The sequence below is a fragment of the Haliotis rubra genome, unplaced genomic scaffold, assembly GCF_003918875.1.
Source record: "Haliotis rubra isolate DU_JTF1 unplaced genomic scaffold, ASM391887v1 Scf10, whole genome shotgun sequence".
NCBI classification, from domain to species: domain Eukaryota; kingdom Metazoa; phylum Mollusca; class Gastropoda; order Lepetellida; family Haliotidae; genus Haliotis; species Haliotis rubra.
This window is the reverse complement of record NW_025764892.1, coordinates 3902427-3922201: the sequence shown is the minus strand read 5'-3', so window position 1 is coordinate 3922201 and position 19775 is coordinate 3902427. Positions and strand designations below refer to the sequence as shown.

Sequence of the window (19775 nt, the reverse complement as noted above, 5' to 3'; positions counted from 1 at the left end):
GAGTATCACTATGAACATGTGGGATGCATGAGTGAATATACCCACCATAATCTGTAACTTATGTCAAGGCTTATGAATATTTTACAATTAACACGTTATATCTGGGACTGCACTTTCTGAATAAATGGCATTGTGTATTCATAATTCACAATATGAATTTTCAAATCTCGTAAGTCACATTTCTATTTGATAATGGTAGCAGAATTACTAAATACATATTTTACTTTTGCAAGACAAATATGCCAAAATGTCAAAGAAAAACAGATTAATCTGTATACATTTCATTGCCTCTTCATAATTATGCAATACCATAAAAATAAACATAAGTAAATGAGAAACAACTTGTTTTCATTACAATAACCTAACAACAAATTCTATAATACAAAAATATTCTATGACAAAAAAAATACCATATTTATTTGTTTCATTCTTTTAAGTAGAAAAGAAGTCCAGATCCTAGTGAAACATTTGGTGTAAACAATGGCTGCCTTGTCTGAAGCAGGCTAAGCAGGTTGTAATGACAGATCCATGTTTGGTTTTGGTTTTAATCAGTCTCACAATCACCATGATTTGATCATATGCATTTAGGATTTTATAAATAGAACTCTTTACGATATATAATCAAGAAAAAAACATTAGTAAGTACCATGACATGAAATGGAAGAATTACTGTAATGGCGATCACCCCGAAGCTGCTGCTGTGGAGATCAGTGTACAGTTCAACCCTATTCACCACAGATGGCCCCTTTACTCTAAGCAAAGCATACATTTAAACACTGGAACTAATGTAAATACACTTGCATATGTTGTGAGGCAAGGTGAATGGGCCCCCGTTCCTCAAAGCGATTGTAACCCTAAGACGATCGTAAATTCCCTACTTTAACATAGACTTACAACACTCGTAGCACTACGATCGCTGTGTGGAACGAGGCCCTGGTCATTGAAGCATCATATTAATCACCCCTCCCTCCTCTCAAAAAGTTCCCCTGGGAAGAAACATACGTTGTCAGGCCAGGTCATTGTTATTCTATGTGTATAATCAGAAGTTATTCATGTTACTTGCTAATCCGATTGTCATTTTCAAATTAGAAAAAAATTATATCCAAGAATATTTAAGCCTTTGAGAGAAAGATTCAATATATTCTAGATCAGCACACCCTCATACTATTCTTCAAATGTCCAGACTAAAAGAAAACAAGCTTCCTGACAAGATATATTGCCTGACAGCCATTCCTATTCTTTTAGCCTAACTATGTTAAACCTTCTCATGTGCCATTGAGTCCCGTGGGAAGTTGATACTTATTGATGTGTAACACATGGTGACAGTGAATCTATCTCTGGTGGATATTATATACATAATCATTTACACACAAATTGACATTATTCATCAATCATGCTAAACAGAGAATGCCCCTTTTTAAGAAATCTAGACAAAAATTGTAACTGAAGGAATCAAATCTATATTACCACACTTCCCAAATACGCTATGATCATAACCTTTCAAACAAAAAAATAGCACACTTGCTCCCTGAACGAGTTGCAGTATAACCTCTAGATATCAGCTTGTATCTAGTTGGACACACCAGTCTACCCTACAGGGACTATCCTCTAGATAACAGCTTGTATCCACCCTGTAGGGACTATCGTCTAGGTAACAGTTTGTATCCATCCCTACAGGGACTATACTCTAAGTAACAGTTTGTATCCACCCTGTAGGGACTATCCTCTAGATAACAGCTTGTATCCACCCTGTAGGGACTATCCTCTAGATAACAGCTTGTATCCACCCTATAGGACTATCCTCTAGATAACAGCTTGTATCCACCCAGTAGGGACTATCAGCTAGATAACAGCTTGTATCCACCCTGTAGGGACTATCCTCTAGATAACAGCTTGTATCCACCCTGTAGGGACTATCCTCTAGATAACAGCTTGTATCCACCCTGTAGGGACTATCCTCTAGATAACAGCTTGTATCCACCCTGTAGGGACTCTCCTCTAGATAACAGCTTGTATCCACCCTGTAGGGACTATCCTCTAGATAACAGCTTGTATCCACCCAGTAGGGACTATCGTCTAGATAAAAGCTTGTATCCACCCTGTAGGGACTCTCCTCTAGATAACAGCTTGTATCCACCCTGTAGGGACTATCGTCTAGGTAACAGTTTGTATCCACCCTGTAGGGACTATCCTCTAGGTAACAGCTTGTATCCACCCTGTAGGGACTATCGTCTAGGTAACAGTTTGTATCCACCCTGTAGGGACTATCCTCTAGGTAACAGCTTGTATCCACCCTGTAGGGACTATCCTCTAGATAACAGCTTGTATCCACCCTGTAGGGACTATCCTCTAGGTAACAGTTTGTATCCACCCTGTAGGGACTATCCTCTAGGTAACAGCTTGTATCCACCCTGTAGGGACTATCCTCTAGGTAACAGCTTGTATCCACCCTGTAGGGACTATCCTCTAGGTAACAGCTTGTATCCACCCTGTAGGGACTATCCTCTAGATAACAGCTTGTATCCACCCCATAGGTGTCTGGTCTGGATGATAGACAGATGGAGACACATGACACAATGAGTTGAAAAATAATTTAAAGAAAAAAACACAACTATGTAAACATTCACTCCTTACCAGCCTCAAATAAAATATAACATACAACCATATACCAACAACTGGCTCAGCAATAACCAGCTAAAATATTATCTCTCCCCAACATATTCAGAAAATCACCTCCAGTGTGTCCTTTTACTACCTCTCCCCCCTCACTGAAGCTGGAAGCTGACTCTAGATGAAATTATCCATCCCCTGGTATTAGTTTAAATACCCCAAAATGTCACCTCTACTCAACTCAACAGTGTACAAATCACATAAAGTATCATGCCATGTACAGCCATCCAACTGTATGAGATTCCTATGATAGAGCTGTTTGTGATGATGTTGACAATGTCAAATGTCAAATGTTGTTTAAATCTGGAGACTATGGTCTTGTAGAAAGCCTGAAATCTATATAAATAATGTGCATATAAAGAATCAATTAACTTTAAATCTCAATCTGAATAACTTCGATGAAACAAAAACATTTTTGTCAAGATGCAGCAAAAGTCAGCATAAACTCAGATTCCCCATTAACTATAAGCCCTTATTATAAGAATACCTGAAACATTACTCCTTGTATTACACCATGACAGAATGAAGGTACTGATAGTATTCCAATTCCCACAAGCTCTGAAATGCATTAGACTGACTGACTGACTGAGTTTGGTTTTACGCCGCTTTTTAGCAATATTCTAGCAATATCACGGCGGGGGACCCCAGAAATGGGCTTCACTCATTTTACCCATGTGGGGATTCGAACCCGGGTCTTCGGCGTGACGAGCCAACACTTTAACCACTAGACTACCCCACCGCCCCCTAAATGCATTAGACATATCACATTCATAACATATAAACATATTTCATACACCGAGATTACCAATGACAATAATTTCCTATTTCACCTCTTCAAAGTTTCGACTTCTTTGAGATGTGATGTTGACAGGAACTACCTTGAACTGGCTGAACTGAATCGCTGAGAAAAATGTAGACAGACATATGGCTCCATTGTACATGCAAGTTGTGTTATGAGTTACCCATTTATCAATAATGTATAAATAAAATTATTATATTGACTTTGATATTCTCTCTCACATTGCAAAATGTACACATACAGAATTATGGCCTCATGTTACATGCAGCTGCACTGCCAGTCATACATTGCCTATCACACACATTATATCACATAGCTGCTGCCATTACTGCCTCACACACAACTCTCATCATGTCAAGTATGTCACAGGAGTTGCCTCCCTTCTCTCAAACTTGTATATATCAGTGTTTGTTCCACACACACATCCTGGGCAAGACTGACTGACTGACTGAGTTTGGTTTTACGCCGCTTTTAGCAATATTCCAGCAACATCACGGCGGGGGACACCAGAAATGGGCTTCACACATTGTGCCCATGTGGGGATTTCCTGGGCAAGAGGACATCAAAGCAACAGAGTTCTTTCCCTTGAAATGGAATCCAGCAGCTAGAGAAATCTGGTCAGAACTGATAATCATGGACAATGTTTTTGAGAGGTTGGTTATCTCCCTCATATTGAAGCACCTGTTCAGAGAAGTTAGCTCCCATGGTTCAATGTCAGTTGCTGTTTCAACGTGCTGGGGATGTCTAAATGATCTTCTTTCCTGTACCAAAGAGGGTGTAGACAATCAGTCCAAATATACAGACCAAAGCTGTTTGATTGAACACAGCACTCCAGCTCTTGGTCACTTCTAGGATATGACCTGCCATGTATACTCCTATGAAACCTGAAATGAAAAACATAATAAATCATGGAATACATTGGGACTGAAGGTCTAGGACATCAATGACCAAGCTCTTTGGTTTATATGTTTGTTTGCTGTTTATGTCCCATGTAACATGAGTGTGTGTTTATGGTTTTCGCACCTTTTAGCAATATTCCAGCAACATCATTGCAGGGGACGTCAGAAATGGGCTTCACACATTGCACCCATGAGGTGGAATTGAACCTGGTCTTCAGCATGTCTAGCAAACCGTATAACCACTAGGGTCCCCTACCAGCCAGTACTAGAAACATGTATGTATTACAATGAATTTTAAGATATCTCAATAAACACTTAATGTTGCCACGGTAACTAAGGGTCATCAACATTTCTTACCTGGAATGGCCCCAGCCATGTTCATTATACCTGAAAAGAAGAAGATCACTTCAATTTATTGATTTGTTTCTGAGAGTTAAGTCAACAAAGAGGGCACAACTGAGAAATCAATGCGATCTATATACAGATATTCATTCTACAGCCAAGTGAGATTATGGGTCACCACAGATCACATCTAGGAAAGGGTAGCACTGATCAAATCTATGCCTTTATAGTAATATACTTGTACCAATTAACCCTGTCAACTATACAATATCACAGTTTTAACAAACATGAGTGATGCTTTGTTTCTTACAGTTAAATTTGTTTCACATCATTATACACCATATCTTATTAACAGCAATGATAAAATCTTTGCTCCTTTTCTATATACCATTTCTTATTAACAGCAATGATAAAATCTTTGCCCCTTTTCTATATTACCTAAATGAAACACAGCAGGTAAATAACTTGTCAAAAGTTTTTTTAAAAATATTTTCATCATATTCATCTATTCAAAGACTTTTATGTCTTTCTCATAAACTGACTAAAAAACATATGAAGCCTTATGACAGGGATACAAAACTATCTGAATCCTTTTCAAACAGTAAGTTAATGGATAATCAAAGCAGGAGACATGAGCGGAGGTTGGCGGGCACCTACCAAACACTGATCCTGCATGTTTAGGCGCGATGTCCTGTGGGTTGACAAGGATACCACTGTTGTGGAAGCCACAGCAGCAGACAGAGAGGGCCATGCAGGTGAGCGCCGCCTCGTACGATGTGGTGTATGTGATGATGACGAGGAACAGCGCTGTGCCGCCGAGGGCAATGAACTGCATCAGCTTCCTCACAAATGTCACTGAGTAACCTGTAGACATAGAGTGAGTGAGTGAGTGTTTTGGGTTTCACAATACATTGAACAATATATCAGTTATATCGTGTGTCAGTTCAAAGGATAAGGTGGAACTTCTGATGAAGAGATAACAGTCATAGATGTGAACCATTTTGGTAAAACCCACTAGCCAATCTGAGATCTGAACAAATGAACATAGGATCCCTTTAATACGTACAGGAAACAGGCCTTACTGTCTACCCATGAGATAATTTGATTTAATAAACAAAAAAGCATGTTCTATGTTTACATTATCTGTCAGTTTTATTCAGCTCCAACTGAGGCAAAAGAACTGGTCCAGAATTATGGTCCTCATACCACAAGTCAATGAGGATTGCATTTTGCCATCCACAGATTATTGTGTGTCCTCAGCACTATTTACTAGTCTCAGGCTTGCAGACCAGCATGAATTTCAGAAATTGCCATACCATCCAGCCCATCCAACCAAGCAAAACAGTCTGACCAAGTTTATTTTCCTCAAGCATGAGGACACAGTGTTAAACAAGGCTGTAATCCAGAGATGAGAAATATATGAGAGTGAGAGAGTGAGTTTAGTTTGACGCTGTTTGAGGCAATATTCCAGCAATATCACAGCCAGGGACACCATGTGGGGAATCGAACCTGGGTCTTCAGCGTGACGAGCAAACACTGTAACCACTAGGCTACCCCATCGCCCAGAAATGTATGGGAACTCAATACTGACATGTCTGCTTATATTCAAACAGAATATATCCATTTGAAGAATGGGTACCTAGAAGGACCAATTGGATGATTGAATGATACCATTTAAAATAGCCTGCAATAACTGGGATCATAACAGGAGCTTGTTCAGAGCAACTGTAATCATCATTGTAATCACCATCATAGTGAGTGAATGAGAGAGATTAGTGTTATGCCGCTTTTAGCAATATTCCAGCAATATCACGGCGGTTGACTCCAGAAATGGATTTCACACATTGTACCCATGTGGGGAATCAAACCTTGGACTTCGGCGTGACAAGCGTAAGCTTTAACCACTATGCTACCCCACTGCTCCAATCATAATCATAATGATAATCCATGTTGTTAGGTCATTGGCTACCGTTGTGTGGTACTGACCTGATGAAATCATCTTGTCTGCTAGATAGCCACTGAATATAGAGCTGGGTATTGTGACGACCCAAGGCACTACATTGAACACCCATCCCTGAAACACAGACTGACATTAGTCCACAGACAACAAGTATGTAACACAAACAGTCAAGTAATATTTCTAATATATATTTTGTCTTGGAGCAACCATTTCCAACATCATAAACAAACAATCAAAGAAATTTCATCAGCTTATCATAATGTGAATTGGTTGTGTCTTTCTCTAATTCATTCCGTAGGCATGCAGTGAGACCCTGTGACGACAGGTGCCCTTATAATTCTTATTCTACTAGGATCAAGAAACTTAAGGAGTTATCAGGATTAACATTGCTTTGAACGATATTTCAGATAAATTGCAGTGTGTCAGCTTTGGTAGGAGAACAATCTCAACAATGGTGCTGCCAAACCTTGAAACTTAATTACAGTGAGTTTAGGATTCAAATTCAAGATTATAAATATTTGGCAGAGATAGAACTCTGTACAGAGAGTAGAATCACTTCATGTATGTCACTGAGAGTATATTCATTGGGACCAGTTTAAATTCAGTGATCCAAACATCAGACTCTGCATAAGATCTGTACAAAGATTCATCTCACTACTGACATTAACATACATGAGAATTACTAACAGTAGAAGTAATATACCATGATTCTGTAGCACACCTAAATATACAGATCACTTACTACACAGATGTCACTGAATATAGAAGTAGATAGTGTTACACAGATGAGTGGAAAGTTCCATAGCCTAGTTATGTCCACAAAAGAATACTAAAAATACTACGCAACTGCAAATAATATACATGTATATGTAATACTGTACACTAACTTTCACAGTGGTATATGCAGGCCTAATAGTTATAACCTTGAATGACTGCCATTGACAAATTGTGTTTGGTGAGAAGTGGAAAGTTCCATAGCCTAGTTATGTCCACAAAAGAATACTAAAAATACTACGCAACTGCAAATAATATACATGTATATGTAATACTGTACACTAACTTTCACAGTGGTATATGCAGGCCTAATAGTTATAACCTTGAATGACTGCCATTGACAAATTGTGTTTGGTGAGAAGGTACTGGAGACAATATTACAAATTGTGGTATCAAAGTGGATAGCCAAAATGTTTATAGTGGACAATTTGCTCTGACTTGAATTTTCAATGTGGATATAAAAAGAGTTCACACTGGACAATTTGCTGTGACATTTGCCTGTATAAATGGAGACAAAAATTCTACATGCATTTTCAATGTGGATAGCAAAAGAGTTCACATTGGATAATTTGCCGTACATATGTTTGCATGCATTGGAAACAAACTTCAACTTAAGTTTTCAATGTCGATGTCAAAAATGTTTACAAATGACAATTTGCCGTGACATTAGTCTCGCATGAACCTTTGGTTCAAGCGAACAAGAAATCTTGGAGAACCAGTTCTGCATGCATCAATATACATGTAATTCAATGTTCAGTCTGCATGCATGATGCACTCCCCTAACCAGAGCAGAGTTACTGTCTTAATACGTAATTGCACAGAAATAAGTAGATGTATGACCACAAGCAGGTGAGTAACAGATACGATGACCACAAACAGGTGAGTACCAGATACGAACAGCACAGGGCCTCACTGATAACGAGGATTAGATCCACATAGCATTAAAATTGGTCACAGCAAACTAGGCTTATTATTAGTCGTAACTTCATGGATCAGGTATATACTTAGTCAGATCTCAAAGATGTTTCATTTTTCCTTCAATATTAGTCACTAGTTTGTTTTGTCCAGACTCTGTTTATCACATGTGCGTACATGTAGTGGGAATATTGCTGAGTGCAGCATTAAACACACTGACAACTCAGGTGCCACTTAACAAATTTTGTCAATTGGTTGTTGAGAGAAAAAGCCAGGAAGAACAGGAGAAACTTAATAACCAATATAATATAAAACAAAATATAATATTGAGATGATAATTATGTACACAAGCTTCCCATGCTATGATACTTTCCATACAGACAGTTGAGCAGTTTTAATAAATTGTACACCAAACTTGTGTGTAATTTCTAAGCATAGTATTAAGAGGCCCAGATAAGTTGCGTATCCGGGTAAAATACGCATAGAAAATTTCCAATTACGCATTTAAAAATAATTGTTGCGTAGCAATTACGCATTTAAAATGTTAGATACGCAAAAAGTTTAAAACAAATGCGTACAGAATATATTTATAAAAATCGCTTGTGTAATGAAAAAGACAACGATTGCTATCAAGTTGTACTGTTAGTATAGGACAAGCGTTGTACTGCCAGTATAGGATTAGTGATTTTTTACATGAAATCATTTTCATTATATTTAAGTTGGTTCTGATTAGGTATGACATTAGGCAGAACATACCTGCTTAGTAAACTTACCCTACTACTTAGGTGAGTAAAATGACTGAAATACCCACATATTTGAAAGCAGTGGGTAACGGAAAATGAAATACCCACTCAACATTCATAATACCCACTCCTAAAAAATACAGTGGGTACAGTACCCACATGAGCTAAATCTTATCTGGACCTCTGGTATTAATTACTGGAAACATTATTCTGATACATCAATTACCACAAACATCCATATATATATCAATAAGGAGGGAAATTTGCATTGTGTCCTTATTTTGTGGATGTTTTTACAAATGTTTGACCCATGTGTCTGCTCCATCAGGGTTCTACTGTAATGAGACATCAAACCTCTTAAAGGTTAAACTTTTACTGCCAGTCAAGCAAAGGGGCTGAAAAAGTGATCCTCAATCTACTCATGCCCCTTTTCCAGTTACAGAAGCATGCAACACTTTATATAAGATTCTTCATAAACCGCCAGGATCATTCCGTAACCATGGTTATAGTGCTATACCTAGTGATGTTGATAGGATCACTGTAGATCTATACCATCACAATGTACCCTGAGTACAAAAACTTATACTGAGTTGCACCTAGGGTTTCGTATCCAGAACATACATAAGTTTACAATGATTTTGGACATTTTGCCGTATTCTATGTCAAGAGTGAGTGGGTGAGTGAGTGAGTTTAGTTTTATGCCACACTCAGCAATATTCCAGCTATATGGCGGCGTCTGTAATTAAACGAGTATGGACCAGACAATCCAGTGATCAACAGCATGAACGTCGATCTACACAACTGGGATGCGATGACAAGTGTCAACCCAGTCAGCGAGCCTGACCATCTGATCCCGTTAGTCGCCTCTTACAACAAGCAGGGGTTACTGAAAATCAACCGGTTTCTATGACCTGAAGGGACCCACAATAATATTATGGCCTCTGGCAATATGACTGTTCTTGTTACGAATTCCTAAAGAAGATTCTGTGTATTTACATGCTATACCAACATTTTCCTGAGTCAGTTTCATGGAAACAGGCAAGAAAACACAAATCCCATTAACACAAAGCAGGTTGATGTCATAACATCTCAAGACGAAACACTGGGGTATACTTGCATGTGGTGTGGGTAAAAAACAAAATGCACAAAGAGTCTGGGTACAACTCAATATATCCTTTTGTACACAGGATACATTTGGACAGTTAACCGATCAAGAGTGGTCCTGTAAGCCCTTTGACAGTGTGAGCAGAGATATGAGTAGGAGCCCACATGACAAACACCCTCTTCTGGTTAACGCATTAGCTTCTCACCTTGCCTGATGGGAAATTGTCATGGAAGTAAGTTGGTGCCCAGAATAGAAGGATTTGAAATGACAGTGAATGGCAAAAGTGTCCAGTTATTAAAGCCCTGAAATAACACAAATGTACGGCTTATTGTTCATGAATCCCTGATAGAAGTATCCTTGGATTCCCTGGTATTTTAGTTCTATGCTGATGATGTCAGTCACTGTTGATATTTCCAACTTATACAAACATACAGGCCAGCCACTTGTTTTTCATGAACAGGAACTAGATTCATTCGAATTTACCTGCTAGCTTACTGGCTTCTTGCAGTGCAAAGAGTGGAATTTCTGCATGAATCTTCTGAAGGCAAGGAACCTGTCTGGGGTGAGTTGTCTGGGTTTAATGTTCCTTGATAACTACCTTTGATAACTACAATTTGATGAAAGGTTTCATGATGACTGACCATCTCTTATATATGGGTCAATTTTTGGGAATCTGATCATATTTCTTGTGGATCCTGTCACTGCCAAGGGATGTAACTCTGTAGAGTGAATGGTAGTAATTAGGATGCCTGGACTTAAACAAGTGTACAATATGACTTGTAGCCTCATAGGTCTTTTGTTAAATATTCCGCCACAACTTGTACACGTCCACTCAATCACTTGAGGCAAAAGTAAGGCTTCATGGGATTAGCATGAAAAGAAGTATTATTTCTGTATATTACAGAGTCTGGAACAGACAATCCAGTGGTTGACATTGTGAGCAATGGTCCACCCCATTGGGTCATGATGACCTGCAATCAACCAGGTCACTGAGCCTGACCATCTGATCCATTCAGTCACCATCTAAACAAGCATAGTTTGCTCAGTTCTAACCTAGAATCCCCACAGGGTCCTACTAAAGTTTATTACTATTCTGGTTGGAACTGGGATTTCTAACATATTCCTATTTGTAAAATTCTGAGGTATTTTTATGCTGTATATTCAGACGGCTCTCAAGGTCATATAAAACTAAACATCAAAATCTCTTGTCCTGTGTTGGTCTTGTTATCAGTGAAATACAGAGCTACACAACCATGAAATGTGTTGTTTGTTATACTTATAGATATTAAATGAATAGGGATTTTATAATGACATTGGCTGAAGAGGACTTGGGGCCATATATCAGCAAGTCTAAAGATGGCCCTGTGGAAGTAACAGTTCTATTGCCAAACATACTGAGCCATCCAAACTTATCAATGACACCAGCCGGACGACAAAATATCCATGGAATCCAAGGATGCAACGATTGCAGGTCGGTCTCCCAAATCCTTACCTTGGCAGAAGGGAAATTATCATGGAAGTATGTTGGCATCCAAAATAATAGGATTTGAAAAATCAGTGCTGAAGAAAAATGCCCTGCCAACATTGCCCTGAAAGCAAAACAAATGTCAGAACAATGGTTGCAGCTACAATGGGTATTGTCGTCAGCCATGACAGGTTAGAGTGCAACATGCATGCAGACAGCACCTTGAACAATCTACAGTAAACCATGCAGGAGAATTAGTACAATCATCTTGTATTACACACACCAGCAATATCACACTTCAACATCTGTCCAGGTGGAGTAGTCTAGTGGTTAAAGTGTTTGCTTGTTACGCCGAAGACCCAGGTTTGATTCCCCACATGGGTACAATATGTGAAGCCCATTTCTGGTGTCCCCTGCCGTGATATTGCTGGAATATTGCTAAATGCGGCTTAAAACTCAACTCATTCACTCACTCAACATCTGTCCAAGTATTTCTATAAAGTTCAGTATTGATTGGGAGTTGCACCTGTGACATCTGTTGGTCATGTGACTTTGTGGTACATGCAAAACAAGACAAGGAAGAGCCAAATACACAAATGACACCCTCAACACTGACAGCTGGTTTCAAAGGGACTGGCATAAATATGTATTTTTCCAGGTGAAATTGCAAATAGATTTCTATATTTGGGATTTTTTCTATCAGAAACAGATCATTGTTCCATGACAATCAACATCCTTTCTTTGGCTGTCATGACAAAGTGAAACATGACCCTTTGTAACAATTAGAACAATTACAACAAAAAGAAAGAAAGCAGATGACATCCTTGTCTTAAACCTTTTACCTTCATTTATGTGTACTGAGCTAGGGCATGAGGTAAAAATGTAAACCTTTGAAGAATAATTTCCTTCCTAATTTTGAGTAAACTTAAGTTCGCACCAACAGTTCCCTGTCTTGCAAACCCTTCAAAACAAGTCCTGTCAGCATTCAGAGGGTCAGTCAAGCATAGGGCAGGACTTGCAACTAAATTTGGTGGACAAAACTCACCTTGGCTGTGGGGAAATTTTCATGAAAATATGTGGGCAGCCATGACAAGAGGATGTAAAATGCATTGTTTTCACAAAAGTGGCCTACAATTAATGACCTGGAAGTAAGAAGTAAACATACAGATCAACTAAAATACAGTACACTACGTCTATAACGAACACACTCATAACCAACTGACGGATATAACAAATGTTTTGGTCCTGGAAACTAGCTGTATATTTAAGTGGAAATATGTATAATAAACTATGATTAGATTCTTCAGAGGCATTTGGAAGTTGGTGAATATATAAGACGAGTATATGGATGGCAACTTCTTGTTTATTGTATATCACAACGTTCCAATTTTACATGTGTTTCTGGCTTCCTGTAAATCTGGGCCTAGATTTTCGAAGCTCTCTTAGCGCTAAGATAGTCGTAAGGTAATGTTAATGTATGACACTTACGACTATCTTAGCGCTAAGAGAGCGTCGAAAATCTAGGCCCTGGTATATATAGTTTGTTTTCTACATCTGTCTTAAATCACCTGAAGAAAGGGAAAGAAGTAGCCCAGAAACGTTGTGATATACAATATACAAGAAGTTGCCATCCATATACTCGTCTTATAAACTATGATTAGAAAGAACTAAAAGTAGTTATAACCAGAGTTTTACTGTATTTATACAGAATATTACCCATAAAGATACAGATATTGGTGAAATTGTCCATTTTCTTATTTATGCTGATTGGCTAGTTAACACCCATTGTTCCATTGTTTATGGACAGGCTGAGAGCATTGGTGCAAATGACAGATGATGACTCGGTCACTGCTCATGATAACAATGGAACCAATAAGAGTTAACATGTCTATAAAAGTATGATAATGGTGATTATTAGGGGGAAATATTAGTAGAACCGCGGTATTTTGCCTTCAGTTCGGAATACTGTAATGCAATCCCAAAAATCTGTATTTTTGGTTTTCTTATCGTCATTTTATTAACCTTTTTAAACATTTTCCAAAATGTCTAGAAATTGAATCATCATGACAAAATCTATGCATTTCTTCTCTTTTCTGTATTATGATCATATCTCATATACCGAACCAGAACGGACCGAACCGAAGGTCTTGTACCGCAATACGTACCATACCGTGGTAAGAGCGTACCGTTTCACCCCTAGTGATTATGTCACTGTTCTTCTTTAAAAACAGTGACATTTTCAAGGTTAATAAGAAAAAGAATACTTTTTTGTCCACAAATTGTATTTTTTGTAAACATGGTCATGCAATCTGTTTAAATCAATGTAATCACTATAAGCATGGCACAAGATAATTATTTTAAAAGTACTCATAATATCTTAGCCTTAACCAAAATTCAGGCTGGAAACATAGGCTGGAAACCCTCAGACAGATGATGTAAGCACTGGTGATGCCAGAGCATATTTACATGCTCCATGTTGTTCCACAGACACGGTATGACATCGCCTAATATGCAGGGTATAGACAGCAGATAAATCACAATGACATATCCATATGTATACAATTCCCGCTCAAGCATCATATACTACCCATCAAAAGTTTAGACTCACTGAAAGCACTCACTATATGTTATGTATATGTATGTGGGTACATCGAAGATGAATTTCTCCACCAACTTGGGGGAACCAACTGAAAACCTTATGCAGATGAATTGCACAAGGATGATGCTTCAAATTGCGAAAGGCATGAGCAAATGTCGTGCATGTGAACAGATGCGTTTTGGTGTAAAGTTTTGTTAAGAATTCGCCAATTTTCACAGATTTTAATCATTTACTGAACTCATGACAATAATCTTTTCAATGTTACGAATATGTTTTACAATACACCAGTTCATAACTAAACAGTACCTTTAAACAGTATGGAATATTTTGCAAAAAGCTAGTTTAGAACAGTGGACAAGTAAGTGGCTACATTTACACTAGTGAGTCTAAACTTTTGATGGGTAGTATAGTTACACAATTACAAAATATTACACAAACATACTGTTAACATTTGTCAATATAATAAAATCTCTATTATTACCATGTTTATATGTTGTATATTTTAGTTTCAAGAAATATTTATAAGAAATTCAGATTTTATTCTCCTCCTATTCAAATTTGTCCCATATGCAGGATCAAGACGAAAAAATTAAAATTTCTCAATTTCTTGGAAAATAAAAAACCAAATGCTTCACTTTACAGTTTCATGTTCAAACACAAAAGAAACTACCTGAAATCAATAAAGTTTGCCAAGGGAATTTCTACTTTCTGCACAGTATGACAGGTAGTGAAACTTTTTCCGAATTTTACTTATACTAAAAATAAAATCCTCTTGATTTGTTCTAAAAGTTTTCACAGAAAATTTCCACCAAGTTCATTGTGCAAGATATAATAATTCCAAAACATAGAGTGGTGTGATAGTAAACAAACTGACAAAAATTTGGAAAGTATAAAATCATAGTGACTAATCTACAATCTAATATGGTGTAAAACAGCAACTTGTGTGATTGAAAACAGAACTATATAAGTACTGATACTGTGTGAAAAGCCTGCCATTTCTTAAACAAGTACAACAAAGTGCAGAGTCTGTGTTACTGAAATCATTGCAGTCATGTTTTCTGACACGTGTTAAGCATGTTAAAAGGAGCAATGGTGTTAAAGCTGTAAAGTTAGAGATAGATTGGTGTACAAACACTGGTCATATGATATACATGATGGAATGTTATGAGATAATGAACATTCAAATGCAATGCAAAACACATGATTATTCAAAATAACAACTTGGGCTACCACCGATAAAAACGGGCTAACTGATAATTACAATATTATATTGAATGTTCACAGAACTAATTTATTCCTACGCCAAATGTAGAGAAAATATCAAAATCAGGTAATATGACACACCCAGCCTTATGACCCACTAGTGTTGGGAATGGAAACCAAATCCACTATTGATTATCGGAGGATTGTGGTGAACGATTATCGATTATAATTGAAGATTTGCTTCACTGCACGATTTACATGACATTAATGCTATTAATCTCAATCAGGAAACCTACATCCTCTCTGTCGGCAAGTAATGCTGTATCTTATACATGTACATGGGTGGTGTGGGTCAAACACTGGAGTAAACCTTGTTTGTTTTCAGTAACCTGGTCATTCTATGGCTGGTTCCAACTTTTCAGCACATGCATGCTGTTTTGGATATTCTCAATATACTATTACTCATTAATGTATGATATTCTTGCAAAGAAATGATAAAAATCAAAACAGAATAGAACTAAAAGTGCACTACTTGATTTCACAACCAATATCTTACTTTGATCCCTGAATGAAATAGTCCTTGCATACTTTAATTATTTCTTAATGAAAATATGCTGATACAGAATTTTGTTCAGTTGCATGTTACCCGAACTGAATGTAAACTTTCATAGATCAAAATATGAAATAAAAACATATTTAGCCATGACCACCATCATAGTGTGACTTGGCTTGTAATGAACTTTTGTTTGTTTTAAACACATTGAGTATAATGCTGGTAACAGTTTCCTTAATGGTTAATAAGAAGAATTCAGTCCAAACACTTCATGAAGTGATGGCCATACTGTCACAAACAATATTTGGAGAGAACCAACAAGAGCCCCTAACAGATAATGTCTGTGAAGTCCTTGTGCCTACCAGAGCTCCATAAATATATCAACATTATACAATATATTTTCAACTGCTTACTTCAAATATGCACGAAATGAACGAACACATGCATCACACATGTACAAACTCCACTACAGTCAATAATGCTTAAAAAGGAAAGTTTAGGCAACAAGTTACAAACCAGGAGAAGCACACAACAGACACAAATTAGAAATCCCTGAATCAGCATTTTAAAATTAAGTGAGTATGGTTTTACACTGCTTTTAACGATATTCCAGCAATATCACAGCGGGGGACACCAGAAATGGGCTTCACACATTGTACCCACATGGGGAATTGAACCCGGGCCTTCCGCGTGATGAACGAAAGCTTTAACCACCACGCTCCCCTACTGCCCCTTTTAAATGATTTAACAACCCTTATTCAACAAGTTATTGGTGTTTTATACCCATCAGACTGGACCCGGGAGAATACAGAATACTGAATAACCAAAGAAAGGTATCAATACCCAGTGTTAATGGTAGCATGAGTAAACACTCAATGGCAGGAACATATTTCTGGAGCCCTGGCCTCGTCACAACGTAGACCTGACATTATAAATCATTTGAAACATCTATCGGGAGGATGTTACATGGTAACATCCATGAATCAACTTACATAACAAAGCTTTGACAGAGAGTTTTGGCTGACACATCAGAGACAGTATATAACTAGAGAATGTCATGGCGGTGTGACAGTGATTCACAGGCAATCAACACACAATAGCTTTGATTTAGAATTGCTGCAAGGACTTCTCTCAGGGTTTTGTTTGTTGTATACTACTCAAAACAATTGAAGAACGTCCACTTCTATATGACTACAGTAAATCATACATGGCATATAGTTGTCGTGCCATGACAAATGAACTGTAGGCCTCTGAAAGAATCGAATATTCGTCACCTTCTTTTGAGTAGCATATTAAGCCAGTGTCACTTAATTAATATTACGTAAATGTCAAACATGACTGTTAGCAAACGTCTGTAATTTTGATGGTAATGAATGGTAACCATGGTAATGATGGCGATGAGGTATCAAGTGTCAATATTGTTATCTAAGTTTGATGCTACTTACCAGAATGCAGCTTTTGTAAATAATGTGATCCATGGAACTCCATGTACTTCTTTTTGTTTTGTCTGGGTACCCAGACCCGTCATGTAAATGTAGGTTGATATATTTTTTCCTATGATGGTTTACAAGACAGTATCTCATCATCAACATCCACCCCAGACCACACAGACCTGAAAACATACATAAAGTCAGTCATTCCTGTGGTACATGCAGCTAAAATTATCTATCAAGAACTGAAAACACTTTCAAAAAGTATTTATGCACGTATAGATGAGAAAAGTGATGCTATTCTGAATCCATGAATAAACTACCAAAGTGCCATGTCTCTTGATATGTAAAAATAAAAATAAAATTCAATTCTAAGAACCACATTTCATCAGCTTCATATGACCTGACAAGTCCTTTCCATTACTACTGTGTGAGTTGTCCCACTACCCAGAAGCTTGGGTCCAGTAACATTCTGTCTGGTCTAATATACTACAGTGGCAATAATATTCTACAGGGCTCCAGATAATTTTTCAACATCAGGAGTATGTACTCCTCATTTGTTCAATATAGGAGTACTGGAAAACCTTAAGAGTACATTTAGAGTATAGAATGGAATTTAATGGAGTATCAGTAATCTTGTGTTTTGTTTCATATATGCACCACAACATTGCTACTCTTGTGTAAACTGGTCAGTGAACAATAAAACAATGCTTTTTCAGATAAATACATCTGTAAATGATTCTAAGACTCAGTAAGACTGTACACCATTGCTGTGGTGCATATCTGCTATTTTTTCTAAATTATTTCATCAGTATCATGCTTATTTTATATCCGTACATACGCCGATACGGCCCTTATCTGGAGCCCTGATTCAATATGATAACAGTACACCACTTCTGAATAAGATGCTTACAATATAATCTTTGATTTGACAAAGCAGTAGATTTCTCAGCTTGAAACTATTGTTATCGGGCTACGGGACCGGGTCCCCCCCAAGGGCTCAATTTAAAAATTGAGCCCTTGAGGAGTCCCTAATCCCGTAGCCCCATTGTGTATACTACTACTGAGGTGCATGCAAAATTTGATGAAAATCGGTCAAATAGTTTCTGAAATATTGACTTTTAAGTGAGCATGGGGTCGGTCGAGCGCTGTGGGTGGACGAGTCGCAGTGCGTGTGTCTCTCTCGGCTTGGTGTATGGGTGGCTGGCTGGCTGGTTGGCTACATTAAGCAGAAAAATAGGTATGCAAGACTGATAAAAAATCATGACGAGAAACTATCATCACACGGTGGGTGATGTGTAAGGGACTGTGTCGTGACTCCTCTCTGACGAATGCTCTCGGCTGTCCGTCTTTCAAGAAGGACAAGTTCGGTTCGCCATCTTTGATGTCGACAAGGTCTATGTTGTACGGTTTCATGGACCATATCGGATCGTTGGCACGTTTTCTGCTGTCTCCCTCGTAGACTTGTAGACTTGTCAGATGTCTTGTTTTTTAAGCCAGGCTTTGGCTTTCTCTTCCGAGACTTGAATGGCTTTGGCGAGTTTCGGGATGGCGTCCGTGCCTTTCCAGTACTCTCACGGGCTGTAATACATTTTCTCCATGATATATGTACGCATGTGTGCATAAGCGTTCAATTATTCGATACGTGTTTGTGCCCGTACACGTAAGTGGTGACTCCGTCGATGGCGATCCATCGTTTCGTGTCCATGGGAGACAGCGAGGTCTTGTTGATTCTCAGTCCGTATATCCTGTGTCCGTCGCTTCTCAGCATGTTCATTTGGTGTTTGAACGTTTTATTATTGAACAGGGCTTCCATGAATCTGGCATTCTTGATGTGTTTTTTTCACCACGTTTTTTCACGCCTTTCGCCTTTCGGATTTCATCGTCGTCGGCTTTCTTGATGGAATACATCTTGGGTATCAAGCCAACGTACTCGGCGATCGGCGTGGACTCCAACGTGATCTGAAAAGCCTGTCGAGTCGTGCCAGGAACAATGACGTCGTTCGCAACCAGGTTGGGGAATCGAACCAGCAGCGTTTGGTTTTGTCGATCGTGCTCAGATTGTTGGTGATCCTCACCGACTGACGCACGGCTTTGACACCCATGGGCTCTCTCGATCTTCGGAGAGGATCTAGCTTTCGTCCATTTTGCGACATTGTTTATATTGAAACTATGTATATTAAAAGTTTAATATTAAAAAAAAAATGGCTGATGATATTCCCATGGACAATTTTGACGTATACCAGCTGAACGACAATGATGCAGCAGCCATGGACACCTCGTTCATGGGCGACACCGTGGGCAACGAGCGAAATAGC

The 19775-nt window shown here is 38.2% G+C and overlaps 1 protein-coding gene across 1 annotated transcript in view; it reads right to left on the bottom strand.

The window, feature by feature from the left end:
• Window positions 1–4024: 4024 nt before the first annotated feature.
• The window catches only part of LOC124263251 (solute carrier family 17 member 9-like), a 35187-nt gene continuing 19436 nt past the window's right edge, over window positions 4025–19775 (bottom strand). The window contains 7 exon segments of the mRNA XM_046697874.1: window positions 4025–4353; window positions 4726–4755; window positions 5368–5574; window positions 6697–6784; window positions 12718–12814; window positions 17473–17525; window positions 17527–17639. Coding sequence (XP_046553830.1) covers window positions 4214–4353; window positions 4726–4755; window positions 5368–5574; window positions 6697–6784; window positions 12718–12814; window positions 17473–17525; window positions 17527–17639 — 728 coding nt within the window. The 3' untranslated portion in view covers window positions 4025–4213.